Here is a 15,266-nt window from a genome sequence, read left to right as displayed (position 1 = left end):
TTCTTTGTTTAAGTTTCTCTATGACCCATTCATTATTCAGAAGTGTGTTATTCATTTTCCATGTATTTATGAAATTCATGTGGTTTCTTTTGCAGTTGATCTCCAGTTTCATCGCACTATGGTCTGATAATATATAGGGGATAACTTCAGTTCCTTTGTATTTACTTAAACATGTTCTATGAGCGAGTATGTGGTCTGTTTTTGAAAATGACCCATGTGCAGCTGCAAAGAATGTGTATTCTGATTTTGTGGGGTGGAACACTCTCTAAACATCTGTTAGGTTCATTTGTTCAAGAGTTTGATTGAGTTCCAATATTTTGTTGTTTATTTTTTGTCAAGTTGATCTATCTATTTGTGATAATGGGGTATTGAGGTCCCCCACCACTATTGTATTAGTGCTTGTTTGATTTTTCATGTTCGTTAGTATTTGTTTTATATAGTTCGGCGCACTAGTATTTGGTGCATATGTATTTATGATTGTCATCTCTTTCTCTTGGATTGTTCCCTTTACAAGGATGTAGTGTTCTTCTTTGTCTCTCTTAATCACTGTTGGTTTAAAATCCATATGATCTGCAAATAGGATAGCTACTCCTGCATTTTGGGGGGTTCTTGTTGCATAAAATATTGCTTTGCACCCTAAAACTTTCAGTCTATGAGTTTCTTTTTAAATTATGTTTGTTTTTTGTATGCAGCATATTGTTGGGTCTTGCTTCTTGACCCATTCTGATAGTCAGTTTCTTTTCATTGGTAAATTGAGACTGTTAACATTGATGGTTATAACTGATACATATTGACTTACCATTGTCCTGACTTTTTCTTTTTGTTGGATTCTTCCCCTTTGCATTTAATTTCTTGTCGTGCCTATGGATTCATTCTGCTGGGCTTCCTGGGGTTGTGATCCTCATTGTCTTTCCTAGGATATTGTTTAAAATTTTTTGGAGTGCTTGTTTGGTATTCATGAAGTTCCTAACTTGCTCTTTGTCATGAAAGTATCTTATTTCACCATCAATTTTGAAAGATAGTTTTGCAGGGTACATCAATCTATGTTGGAGGCTGTTTTCTTTTAGGGCTTGGAATATGTCACTCCAAGCTCTTCTTGCCTTGATGGTTTGTGTTGAGAAGTCTGCTGTGATTCTGATGGGCTTTCCTTTGTATGTGATTTGTTTCTTTTCACTAACTGCTTGTAGAACTTTGTTCTTCTGTTGGGTTTCTGGAATCTTAACTATTATATGCCTATGTGTAAATTTTTTTTGATCCTGGCTAGTTGGATTCCTATGTACCTTACTTATCTGTATGTCAAGTTCTTTTCCCCTGCTTGGGAAATTTTCTGCCATTACTTCTGTGAACAGTTTTTTTAATGTCGTCTGCACTGTCTCCTCTTTCTTGATTGATTCTGATCAGTCTTATGTTATTCTTTGTATCGTCTAGCAGCCATTGGAATGATTTCTCGTGGTCTCTTACTATTTTTAAGAAATTTTTCTTTTCCTGGTCACTAATTGCAATCCTATGTTCTGTATCTGAAATTCTGTCCTCACATTGGCTCATTCTGCTGCGTAAACTTTCAATGGAGTTTTTAATCTCCTGGAAATCTGTTTGCACCTGTTTTATGGATTCCATTTGTTTCCTATGCTGGGATTCCATCATATTTCTCAGTTCCTCTATTTTTTAAATCTGTGTCTGCTGTAGAGTTATTATTCATGTCTTGCACTATGGACACAACCTCTGTTGTTATGTGAGAAATTATTTCTGATTTCATTTTTTCCAGATCCTCTTTCATTGCCAGTTCAGGGAGTCCAGGTTATTAAGTATCTGAGTGTTTCATCTCATTGCCCTTTGAGGTTTCCTTCAGTGATCTGAAAGTCTGGTTTTGAGACTTTTTTAAGTGGCTTCTCATTTCAACAGATGCAGCCTCCTGCACCTTTGTTGAGGCATCTTTTTGCTTACCTAGTGGTCTTCAATGCTCAGGATGCCACTGAGTGGCCTTTTCTCTACTGTTCACAAGTGTACCAATTCCTGGGTTCAGAATGGTTGCCTTCTAGATCCGTGAGCTGATCTGTTGTTTAGGTGGGCTTCTGGCTGGGGCCTTCGCACACTTGGGATGATATCTAGATGTGCCTCTGGCTAAGGCCTGCCTCCCTTCCTTACTGTATCTGGGAGAACCTTTGCCTGAGGTCTTTGCCCCCTAGTCCATGATGTCTGAGCAGGCTTCTGGCTAGGGTCTCCATGTGATATCTGGGCAGGCCCCTGGCTGATGATTATGTGCTTGTGCATGTGTTTTCTGGGTGCACCTTTGGCTTGGGCCTGTGAGCCCAAGCCTCTGGGGCCGGCGCGGGGCCCTGGCTGGATCTACCTGCAGCGGCCCCACTCTGGTCCACACTGCTGCTCTTACCAAAGGTATTGGGGCCTTGTTTGGCAATTTCTAACAAGACATAGAATTCATACAGATTTAATGAAAAACTTTGGTTTTGTGTAATGAGATTTCTTCTCATACCTTTACTCCTGTGATTAGAGGATGTAGATTTTTCTGCAGTTCTGCTTATTTTGTTTTGTTTCAATATAGAATGGATTAGGGCCAGGGATTTAGCTCAGTGGTTCTGGCACCTGCCTCGAAAGCTCAAGATCCCGAGTTAGATCCCTGGTACCAAAAAACAAAAAAAAGAATGGATTAGAGGCAAAAAAAAAATCCCAGACCATTACTGTAAAACTGTAGGTAACAGCTTACCGAGGTGGAACACACGCCAAATCAGCCCGCTGCAGACAGGCAGGTCTGTGCACGCCCTACTGAGGTCCTCAGTTGCACGAAAAATGCCTAATCACCCCACTGCAGACAGGCACCCACCTGATTCCACACTACAAAGATGCAGAGGACACCAGACCACCAGACCAAGGCGCTAACAGCCCCCTGTCCAGGTTGAAATGAGAAAACACATAAATAAGTCTCAAAACCAGACTTCCCGATCACCTACAGCAACCCCAAAGGGAAATGAGATGGAATACTCTGATACTCAACCACCTGGAACCACTGAACTGGCAAAAAAAGGGGATCTGGAAAAAATGAAATCAGAAATAATTTCTCAGATAGCAGGAGAAATTGTGCCCCTAGTGCAAGACATGATTAATAAATCTAGAGAGGAGCTCAGGAACATGATGGAATCCCAACATAAGAAACAAATGGAATCCATAAAACAGATGCAAATAGATTTCCAGGACATGAAAAACCCCATTGAAAGTCTACACAGCAGAATGAGCCAATGTGAGGACGGAATTTCAGATATAGAAGATAAGATTGCCATTAGTGACCAGGAAAAGAAAAATTGCTTCAAAATTATAAGGGAACATGAGAAATCAATCCAGCAGCTGCTAGATGATGCAAAGAAGAATAACATAAGACTGATTGGGCTCAATGAAGAAACAGGAGAGAGTGGAGATAACATAAAAAAACTCTTCACAGAAATAATGGCAGAAAACTTCCCAAGCAGGGGAAAAGAGTTTGACATACAGATAAGGGAGGAATATATGACTCCAAATAGCCTTGATCAAAAAAAATCTAGACATAGGCATATGATTGTTAAGATGCCAGAAAAACAACAGAAGAACAAAGTTCTGCAAGCAGTTAGAGAAAAGAAACAAATCACATACAAAGGAAAGCCCATCAGAATCACAGCAGACTTCTCAACACAAACCCTCAAGACAAAAAGAGCTTGGAGTGACATATTCCAAGCCCTAAAAGAAAACAGCCTCCAACCCAGATTGATGTACCCTGCAAAACTATCTTTCAAAATGGATGGAGAAAGAAGATACTTTGATGACAAAGAGCACCTTAGGGACTTTGTGAATACCAAACCAGCACTCCAAAGAATTTTACACAATATACTAGGAACAGGCATTGAGGATCACAACCCCAGGAAGCAAAGCAGAATGAACCTATCTGACATAACAAGAAATTAAATGGAAAGGGGGAGAACCCAACAAAAAGAAAAAGTCATGGCAATGACAAGTCAATACATTTCAGTTATAACCATCAACGTTAATGGTCTCAATTCACCAATCAAAAGAAATAGACTGGCAGAATGGTCAAGAAGCAAAATCCAACAATATGCTGCATACAAGAAACACACTTAATTCAAAAGGAAACTCATAGACTGAAAGTTAAAGGGTAGAAAACAATACTGCATGCGACAGGAACCCAAAAAAAAAGCAGGAGTAGCTATCCTCTTGGCAGATCAAGTAGATTTCAAACCAACACTGATTAAGAGAGACAAAGAAGGACACTACATCCTTGTAAAGGGAACAATCCAACAGGAAGAGATGACAATCATAAATATCTATGCACCAAACACTAGTGTGCCCAACTATATAAAACAAATATTAACGGACATGAAAAGTCATATATGCACTAATACAGTTATAGTGGGGGCCCTCAACACCCCACTGTCACAAATAGATAGATCAACTAGATTAAAAATATGTAATGAAATACTAGAACTCAATCGAACTCTTGAACAAACGAACTGAACAGATGTTTACAGAGTCTTCCACCCCACAAAATCAGAATACACATTCTTCTCAGCTGCACATGGGTCATTCTCAAAAATAGACCACATACTCACACATAGAACATGTTTAAGTAAGTGCAAAGGAATTGAAGTTATCCCCTTTATATTATCAGACCATAGTGCAATGAAATTGGAGATCCATAGCAGAAGAAACTCAAAAAATGTCATAAACATGTGGAAATTGAACAACACACTTCTGAATAACCAATGGGTCACAGAGGAAATTAAAGAAGAAATCAGACAGTTCCTTCAATTAAATGACAATGACAATACAAGATATCAGAATCTATGGGACACAATGAAAGCAGTCTTAGAGGGAAATTTATAGCAGTGAATACGCATATTAGGAAAAGAGAACGAGCCCAATTAAACAACCTGATGCTGAACCTCAAGCTTCTAGAAAAAGAGCAGGACAATCCCAAAGCTCATATGAGGGAGGAAATTATAAAGATCAGAGGAGAAATCAATGCAATGGAGACTAAGAGAACGATACAAAAAGATCAATGAAGCCAAGAGTTGGTTCTTCGAAAGAATCAACAAAATTGACAAACCTTTAGCCAACCTTGTCAGAAAAAGGAAAGAAAAGGCCCAAATCCATGCAATTAGGAATGAAAAGGGTGAAATGACAACAGACCCAGCAGAAATCCAGAGGATCATCAATACCTACTTCCAGAACCTATATGCCAATAAGATGGACAACACAGAAGAAATGGACAGATTCCTACATACATATGAATTACCAAAGTTGAACGAAGAAGACCTAAAAATTCTGAACAACCCAATATCAACCAATGAAATTGAAAACGTAATTAAAAACTTATCAACTAAGAAAAGCCCGGGCCCTGATGGTTTCACTACTGAATTCTACAAGACATTCAGAGAGGAATTGCTGCCGCTACTGTTTAAACTCTTCAATGAAATTGAAAGGGAAGCAGTACTCCCAAATTCATTCCTGGAAGCAAGCATCACCTTGATCCCCAAAGCAGAGAAAGAGCCAACTGAAAAAGAGAACTATAGGCCAATCTCACTAATGAACATAGATGCAAAAATCCTTAATAAGATAATGGCAAACAGAATGCAGAAGATCATCAAGAAGATCATACACCCTGATCAAGTAGGATTCATCCCAAGGATGCAGGGATGGTTCAATATATGAAAATCAATCAATGTAATACACTATATCAATACAGCCAAGGACAAAAACCATATGATTATCTCCATAGACGCAGAAAAAGCATTTGACAAAATCCAACATGCATTTATGATAAAAACCCTACAAAAAATTGGAATAGATGACCTCTACCTCAAACTGATAATAGCCATCTATGAAAAACCAACAGCCAATATCATACTAAATGGTCAAAAACTGAAATCCTTCACACTCAAATCAGGAACAAGACAAGGATGTCCACTATCACCACTCTTGTTCAATATAGTTCTGGAAACATTAGCCGCGGCAATTAGACAAGAGAAAGAAATAAAAGGAATAAAGATAGGTAATGAAGAAGTCAAATTTTCATTATTTGCAGATGACATGATACTCTATATAGAAGACCCCAAGAACTCCACCAAAAGTCTTCTAGACTTAATAACCAAATTCAGTCAAGTAGCTGGTTACAAGGTCAACACACAAAAATCAATAGCTTTCCTCTACACCAATGACAGACTCACTGAGAGAGAAATAAGGCAAATAATTCCTTTTACAATAGCATCCAAAAAACTGAAATACCTAGGAATCATCCTAATGAAAGAAATCAAAGACCTCTTCTCTGAAAACTATGGCACTCTGAAAAGAGAGATTGAAGATGATATCAGAAAATGGACAGACATCTCCTGCTCCTGGGTAGGAAGGATTAATATAGTGAAAATGGCCAAACTTCCAAAACTGCTATATAGATTTAATGCAATTCCAATTGAGATCCCAGCAGCATACTTCATAGACCTCGAGAAAACAATCCAAAAATTCATTTGCAGCAAGAAGAGACCCAGAATAGCCAAAGCCATTCTAGGTAACAGAGACATGGCAGGGGGTATCACAATCCCCAAGCTGCAACTATACTACAAAGCTATTGTGATAAAAACAGCATGGTACTGGCAAAGAAACAGACCTGAAGACCAGTGGAACAGATTAGAAGATGCAGAAACAATGCCAGACACAGCCATCTCATCTTCGACAAAGGAGCCAAACACCCTCACTGGAGGAAAGATAGCCTCTTTAATAAATGGTCCTGGAAACATTGGGCTTCAACTTGGCAAAGATGAAAAGTAGATCTATATCTCTCACCATGCACTAAACTAAAATCAAAATGGATTAAAGATCTAAATATTAAAATAGAAACTCTGAACCAGTTGGAACAGAGGTTAGGTAGAACCCTTGAAGACATAGGTGTAGGAGAAGTTTTTATGAACAAAACCTCAGCACAAACAATCAACAAATGGGATCTCTTCTTATTAAAAGGCTTCTGCACAGCAAGAGAAACCACCAGCAGTGTGAAGAGACAACCCACAATGTGGGAAAAAATCTTCACCTGCTCTTCCTCAGACAAAGGTCTACTATCTCGAATCTATGAAAAACTTAAAAAGATCAGACCTCCCAAATTTAAAGACCCAATCCGAAAATGGGCATCTGAAATGAACAGACATTTCTCAGACAAAGAAGTAGAAATAGGAAATAAATACATGAAAAGATGTTCAACATCACTGATCATTCGAGAGATGCAAATGAAAAGAAAGCTGAGATTCCACTTCACTCCAGAAAGAATGGCTGCTATCATGAAGTCAACCAATAACAAATGCTGGCGGGGCTCTGGGGAAAGAGGAACCCTCCTCCACTGCTGGTGGGAGTGTAGACTGGTGAAACCACTGTGGAAATCAGTATGGAGATACCTCAAAGAACTAGGACTGGAAGTGCCATTTGACCCCGCTATTCCACTGCTGGGGATCTTCCCCAAAGAATTAAAAGAATCATACCACAGGGATATATGGTCACCCATGTTCATAGCAGTGCAGTTTGTAATAGCTAAAACTTGGAAACAGCCCAAATGCCCATCAACTGGAGACTGGATCAAGAAAATGTGGTTTTTTCATAAAATGGAGTACTACTCAGCCATAAAAAAATGAGAAATTAGAGACATTTATAGCTAAGTGGATGCACATTGAGGCGATACTCTTAAGTGAAATAAATAGGACACACATGTGTAAATACAGAATAGTTTCTCTGGTGTGAGAAACTGAAAGTGTAAATAAGGACTAAATGTATAATAGGTAATGTGAAATAGGAAGAAAAGGGGCAAAGGGGAAGGAAGTGGGAGGGCTAGAGGAAAGGATAGAAGGGAATGGGATTAATATGAGAAAATGGAAAAATAGGAACAAAATCTTTGTAACTAGGGAGGACTGGAGGGGTTGAAGGGAGGGCTGGGCAAGGGTGAAAAATAAGAACCAAGAGAGACTATGTAAAAGTGCAAATTTCCAATGATGAATGTCATTGTATTGTATACCTAAAATGTTCCAATGATTAGAATGAATAATCAATAATGTAAAATAGGAAGAAAAGGTCCAAAGGGGTAGGGGTAGTGGGAGGAGCAGGGGAAAGGAAAGAAGGGAAAGGAAAAAATGATGAGAAATGGAAAAAATGGAAATAAAGTCTTTGTAAATAAGGAAGGGTGGAGGGCATGAAGGGAGGGCTAGGAATGGGGAAAAAATAAGAACCAAGATGCATTATATAAAGATACAATTCCCAATGCGAAATGTAATTGTGTTGTATACTTACAGTGTACCAATAAAAGAATTTAATACAAAAAAAAAAAGAACACTGTAGGTAGTAATGAGTGCTTGAACAAAGGTAGTGGCAGTTGGTAGATGTGAGATATTAGAGGGGGAATGATAAGCTTTTAAAATTAATTGTTCTCAAAAGTAAAAGAGGAGGAGAAATTAGTATTAGTCCACACAAGGTGCATCAAATTCCCAGTTGCAGTAGTTAAGCAGATTTGGTATGCTGTGGCAAAAGATAGACTGTGCTTAAGGAAGGAAAATTTGTTAGAAAAACAGGCACCTCTGTAGAAATAATGGCAGCATCAGGTAGAGGCAGAAGTTCTAGGTAGGTCATAGAAATATTAGGTCATAGCAAATATAGATAGAATAAAGAAACAATTATGGTTTAGAATATTAGTCTGAGACATGGCTTTAGATTGTAGTACAAAAACAATGGGTGCTCCTGGCTTTGTGGTCACACGTGAAATCCACTGAAGATAAATCATGGTTCTTTGGGATCACTCATAGTCCCAAGGAAATGGCCTACCAAGAACAAAGCAAATTGTGGTTGGTTCTCCTGTCCTGAGAGGAAAAAGAACCTCCTGGGATATAAGGGAATATATGTATCATCCTTAGGACTAGTCAGGGAGATTATTGCCCATAACTATCATTGTCTTGTTCAGTTTCTCATGTCTTGCCCATGAGGAGCCAAAACAATTTCCCAATACCTTTGGACTGCTTAAATTATTGGGGGTTTTTGGGGGGTTTTTTTGGTACCAGGAATTGAACTTGGGTCCATGCACTTGCGCAGCAGGTGGGGAAACCAATGAGCTAAATCCCTGGCCCTAACAATTGTTATTAAAATACTACGGACCCACCTTGTCTTTGACATTTAAATAACTATTAACTGTCTAGAAAGGAATAGATAGTATATACAAAAATATTTTGTTTGACCATTCAGTTCTACTCTTTGGAATTAATTTCAACTATTTGAGAATATTTCTAAATATTTTCAAGCCTAGTTATTATGTCAGTGTTTATAGTAGTAAAAGACTATCAATCATCTGAATATCCAACCATGTTGATTATTTATCATATTATGTTACAAATTTTTCTGTAGAATCTTACTCAGTTTGTTACAGTTTTCTACAATAATAAAATAGGAAAATGGCCATGATATATTAATAAGCATAAAATATTATATTACTGAATAATGTGTGTAATCTTAAACTTTGACAAAAAGAAAACAAACATGTAGTTTTAAAGTCTGTCTTCAAGTTGTATACATTAACTGCTAGAATATTTAGTGATATAGAAAAATGGCCCTGTATCAATTATTGATAAGTACAAAAGAACAGATTATTGAACAGCATGTATGGTTTAATTCCATTTCTTTAGCCAAAAATAATAGAAAATTGTTATATAAATCCTCTTTTCTAAATTCTATATGATTGGTATCTATCAATTTTATAATTAAGAAAAGTATTAAAAATACATTTATATTTATATTTTGTTCAGAGAAAATAACGATGAAAGGTCTTGAAATGAAAGAAAACAGAGGATCCCCCCACACACACCCCTTCCAATTTTAATAATTTTGCCTCGAGGCAAATTTCAGAATGGCCATTGGTAATTGACTATTTCACAGTCGCCTATAATTAGCAGTTTCAACTCTGAACATTACTACTCTGTGATTTCCTTAGTAATTCCCATGAACAGCTTATTTGGGTTTTAAATTTCTTCTTTTTGGAAATTAATGGACTTTAGTGATAGACTTCTAATCAAATACGTAAGCTAATATAAAGCATATAATAAGTATTCAGCAAATGTAGGTGTTCTGTCCACTGACTTTGTAATTTAATGCTAAAACTCAAGAAAGAAAACCCCCTAAAAATTACAAATCATCTGAACTGCTAGTTTAAAAATCTTGAAACCCTTAATTACATTCAGGATAGAATGTTTCAAACATTAATTCATTTTATTTCTGGAATAATTTATTTTTATAAAATGATTATGGGTATCCATAAGACAGAATATTTTTTACTTTTTAATTTGGTTGGCTAATTCACTTTTAATGTAACTAAAAGCATTTATCTTCTAAAAGGGAGTGTTGTTTCACATAGTGCAAATATATTTGTTTTCTTAACCTTAGGTTGCTGTTGGCAGAACAGATATTGAAGACTTAAACCTCTATGCTACCTCTCGGGAGAGGCGATTTCGTTTATTTGCTTCTATAGAATGTGAAGGGCAGTTATTCATGACTCCATATGATTTTATTTTGGCTGTTACAACAGATGAGCCCAAATGTAAGTATATATTTTCAGTTATCTTAATAATTTTTCCAAACTTTATTCTTCTACTTTGTAAAAATATAGATCAGAATATAGTTTTTAGAATAACTTAACAAAGTAATGTATTTCAAAAGACAATATGCTATGCAGTGTTACCAGACTCAACTCTCTTCTCTTTTCAAAAATTTTCAGTTGCTCCAGCTTTGACATATACCAAGCTTCAGCACTATCTTACTTTTGATATCAAAGAGATATTATAAAAGATTTATATTTTGCCTGTTCATGCTCATATGCAGTCTAAACAGAGTAATTGAGAGGACTGGCTTTAAAATTAGCCAGAGTCAAGATTTCTACTTATATCTCTTCTGTATTTGTCCTAGCTCCTACAGTGTTAAATATAGGATAATTGCTACTCACTTTTCCATTTGTTAGAGCAGTGGTTCTCAAACTTTTTTACATTAGTCACACTCTAGTAAATCTTTTAATGTCTCACTTAATAAAAGACAGTTGGATTCTCATTTGTGCTTTTGTATTTGTATTATATCATGTTGTTTTTCATGAAGTATATGAGGATATATATATAGTAGGAAAAGGGAAGGATATTTTAATAGCCTTTTCTGATAATTGTGGATATTCTTCTTTGATATGTATCACAACTTGGATGTTAATGAGGTCCCAAAAGCCTCCAAAGGTGATGGTGAAATAGCAATGAATACTAAAGGCTTCTGCTGGCTTACCTGGGTGGATGACAGTAGGAATGAGGTTTGAGGAGAAAAATCACTATTTCAGTTTTGGACACAATGCATTTGAGATGTGTAAAAGACCAGGCAATTGGATTTTTCTCCTAGTTAATTTCATTTTACTGAAAGACAACTTACCAAAAATTAGTATACTGCCTAATCAGTTCTTTGATTTCCTTGAAACTATCACATAAATACTTTAAACTAGATTAAAACAATTACAGCCATTTTTTTCTCCAGAGGCAAGGATATAGCAAAACCAAATTTGATAAATTGGCTTCTTTGCAGACTAGTTTTTGATGAATTAATTTAAATTAATTAAGTTAATATTAATGCCTTGGATTATTTGTACTGGAGATCAAGGGAGAATATTCCTCTGTATATAATTGATAATGCAATGTGTATAGATGAATATTCTCCCTTGATAGTATGAGAATATAGATGACCAAGGACTAATCCTTGAGGAACACCTACACTTTAAAAGATGAACGTACAAAGGCTGAAAAGGATAAGCTTTAAAAGGAGACAGAAGAGTATCCAGGGCTATGAGAAGAAAATGAGAAGAGCATAGAGTTGGAAAGGTCAAGGAGAATGACCAGAATGGTCAAGTGGAATGCTACTAAGAAGTCAAGTTAGATAAGGATAAAAAAATGAAAAAATATGAAAATTATTGGTGATTTTTCAAATGATATTTCAGTGGAGTGATTAAAGCAAAAACCATATTGTAGGGATGAGTAGTAGATGAAGAAGACAGTGAATGTAAACGACTCTTTTGAGATACTGTTTGCTGAACACAAAGGACATTTAGCAGCAGTGGAATCTGACAGAGGCTTGATTATGCAAGATTTTAACCCATAAAAATACATTTAAAAATTATTTTGACGGGATAATATGAGGATAGTATATAAAGTGGAAGGAATTGTAAGGGCAGGAACACAAAGGCAAGCGAATACTGGTATATTCATAGCATGCACTCTAAGAGTATGTAGGATAATAGTGATAGAAAAGGCTAGAAATTAAGGGCCTCTAAAAAAGAAATGTGAAGGCTATGATAAGATTTATAGTTTCTTTAGTTGATTCCTTCCATTATAGATTTTAAAATATGTATTAAATAGTCAATACTAAATATAAAAATAGTAATGGCTTCATGCAGATTTTTTGAGACTCCATGAATAAATTGTGTTTGTACACGGTGAGCATTTAATAGATGTTGGTATCTGTAGTCATCATCATCGCTTTCACTTGAATTTATAAGCATGATTTTTAAAAATGTTTTGATACAGTATTATAGTGACATTCAATAGGAAAAATGATATAATATGTAATTATTATGATTGTTGGTTACTGTGTTTTTGAAAACTAGAAAAATTTTTTTACCTATTTTAATAGCATCTAAAAGGTGAATTTCCCTCGTAGAACTAAAATCAGTAATTGATTATTTTCATATAGCATCAAGAATTATTTTAATTTAGATTTTAAAAAATATATATATTTTTTTAAATTTCAGGAATACAAAAAAGTACTAAGAATATAATGAGCATAAATCTACAGCTTAAGAAATAAACTATTTCCAATAGAATTAAAGTCCCCCTCCCCGCTTAAGTTATATTTATGTATGAGGTAACTTCATATGAAATAGGGAATTTATAAAGTCTGAAAATCCTTTGAAGAACTGTCGTAATGACTCATTAGTCTTTATTTTAAAACACTAATAATGTTGAACGTTGTACATTTCTGGCACAATGAATATGTCCTTTGTGAATAATTTACCATGGATATCTCATAAACCCTACAAAGCTGAAGAGTATGTCTAACTTCCTCTTTTGATAATTAGCTTCTCAGTATTACATAAGAGCTTATGCATATACTTTTGTACCATTTGTTTTCTTTTCTTACTGGTACATTTCAAGAGCAACAAAATCTTAAGTATTATTTACATTATTAAAAGGAAGGTGTCATTATGAAATGAATGTATACAGTCCACAGTTAAGTTTACATGTCAAATTAATAGACCTGTGATTTTTATCACTTGATTAAATGTTTATAAAACTATCTTGGGTGAAGGATGTTACAACATAGAAGAAATATCTATCTGCATGAAAATCAATTTGCTGAATTTTTAAAACTTATTTCCTTCCTTTCAATCAGAAATGAATGAGTTTTGTATTGCTTTTAAAAAGGTGCATAGAAAAAGTACCTTTCTTAAGATTTTGAATTTGATTGGTTATTAATTACTCATAACTAGTTCCATTGCCATGTAGAAAAAATATTGGTTGTCATTGTTGTAATTGATAAAATATTATTTACAAGTTCTCCTGATTTCGCTATATTATAGGTATGTTACCAGTTAATCACATACCAGTACCAACCTAGAGACTGTCCTTAGGCAGGTATTAGATATTTACATTGCTTAAATCTGGACAAAAGAAACAGCAATATTGACTGCACATTTGTCTGAACAGTATAGGATTTATAATGTCTGAGATCTTCCACTATCTAAAGAGGAATCAGAAAAAGAAAGTGAACCCAGATATTCAACTACAACACTCATTCCAAGATGTTTCTTGAACAGTTGTAGGGAAGAAGAATGAGAAACAGGACAAGTTTCCCTCTCACTTTACCTCCTCTCCCTTTTATTTAGCCCCAAATATAATAATATGGCTATGGAAAAGTATTTACTATTCTACTGATTATTACTTATTGTAAACAGTTTATAGTTAATGAAACAAGCCAATAACATAAATAAAATCATATCTTAAATTCAAATCTTGAGGTTAAAAAAATTTACCTTTTTGACATGAAAGTTTGGTTTTGACTTATGGTTGTAGATGGTTACTGAATATGGATATACATTACATCATGTATTTATTATCTAATTATTTTATATTTATTTTAGTTGCTAAAACGTGGAAGTCACTTTCTAAACAGGTAAGTTAAACCTCTTGGCATACATATGCATGCATATGTATACATACATGCATACACACTTGTATATATTTTACATATGTACTTCTGCAAATTAAAATCAAATCATGTTATTTAAACTTGCATGTCTGATTTATTTCATTTAACATTATGGTCTCAAGGTGTATCCATTTACCTGCAGATGTTTCAAGTTTATCCTTCTTTGTGGCAGAGTAGTACTCCATTGTGTATAAATACCATATTTTCTTTATTCTCTTACATGAGAAACCCAAAATATAAATAAAGAACAAAATAAAATATAGATAATAGAAAGTAAAGAGATCTTTTTCAAATGGGAGAGGGAATAAGAAAGGGATGGGGGAGGAAAGGAAAGGAAAAAGGATTAAAAAACAATTGAAAAAATGGAAATAGAGCTTTTGTAAATGGGAAGTGTAACAAGAGTTGGAGGAAGCAGGTAGGGAAGGGAGGGGAAGGAGACAAAAAAGGAATTAAGATGTGTTATGCACATGTATAATCTCCCCACAATAAATGTAATAAGTATTTATTATAAACATGTACTAATAAAAAAATCAGATGGTGGTACCTTTTTTTTTTACCCTACAGATTGTCAGAAAAAAGGTGGACAATTCTAAGGGCTGGTGAAAATTAATGATAAATCTTGTGTAAATTGATACACTCCTTTAGGAAACAATTTGGTATTATTCACTAAAATTGAAGATGTACATATTCTATAACCAGCAATTCTATGCCCGGGTTTAAATTCCACAACAGTGCATGCGCATGTACTGAGTAAGTTTAAATTTGAATATACAGTGTGACCCAGTAGTTTCATACTAGTGTATACACCTAAATGAACTACTGTTTATATGCAGCAGAAATTCACAAAAATGTCCATAGTTTGTTTATGTTGGCCAAAAAGAACCCCTTGTAATAGTAGGCATAACAAATTTGATATATTAATATAGTAAATGCTATGGCAGTAGTGGAAACAAATGCATTATAGT

At 35.2% G+C, this 15,266-nt stretch overlaps 1 protein-coding gene across 6 annotated transcripts in view; it reads left to right on the top strand.

Moving 5' to 3' along the window:
* Positions 1 to 15,266, top strand: part of Micu3 (mitochondrial calcium uptake 3) — a 120,438-nt gene that overhangs the window by 53,853 nt on the left and 51,319 nt on the right. For all 6 annotated transcript variants that reach the window (XM_021265098.2, XM_021265094.2, XM_021265095.2 and 3 more), the window contains exons 2-3: positions 10,459 to 10,612; positions 14,234 to 14,265. In XM_021265098.2, the coding sequence (XP_021120757.2) occupies positions 10,459 to 10,612; positions 14,234 to 14,265 (186 nt within the window). The remainder of the gene's footprint in view (positions 1 to 10,458; positions 10,613 to 14,233; positions 14,266 to 15,266) is intronic.

This window comes from Heterocephalus glaber, unplaced genomic scaffold (assembly GCF_053883595.1).
Source record: "Heterocephalus glaber isolate CG9 unplaced genomic scaffold, H.glaber_assembly_v1.0 deba00001461, whole genome shotgun sequence".
In the NCBI taxonomy this organism is placed as follows: domain Eukaryota; kingdom Metazoa; phylum Chordata; class Mammalia; order Rodentia; family Bathyergidae; genus Heterocephalus; species Heterocephalus glaber.
This window is presented reverse-complemented; position numbering and strand designations above follow the sequence as displayed.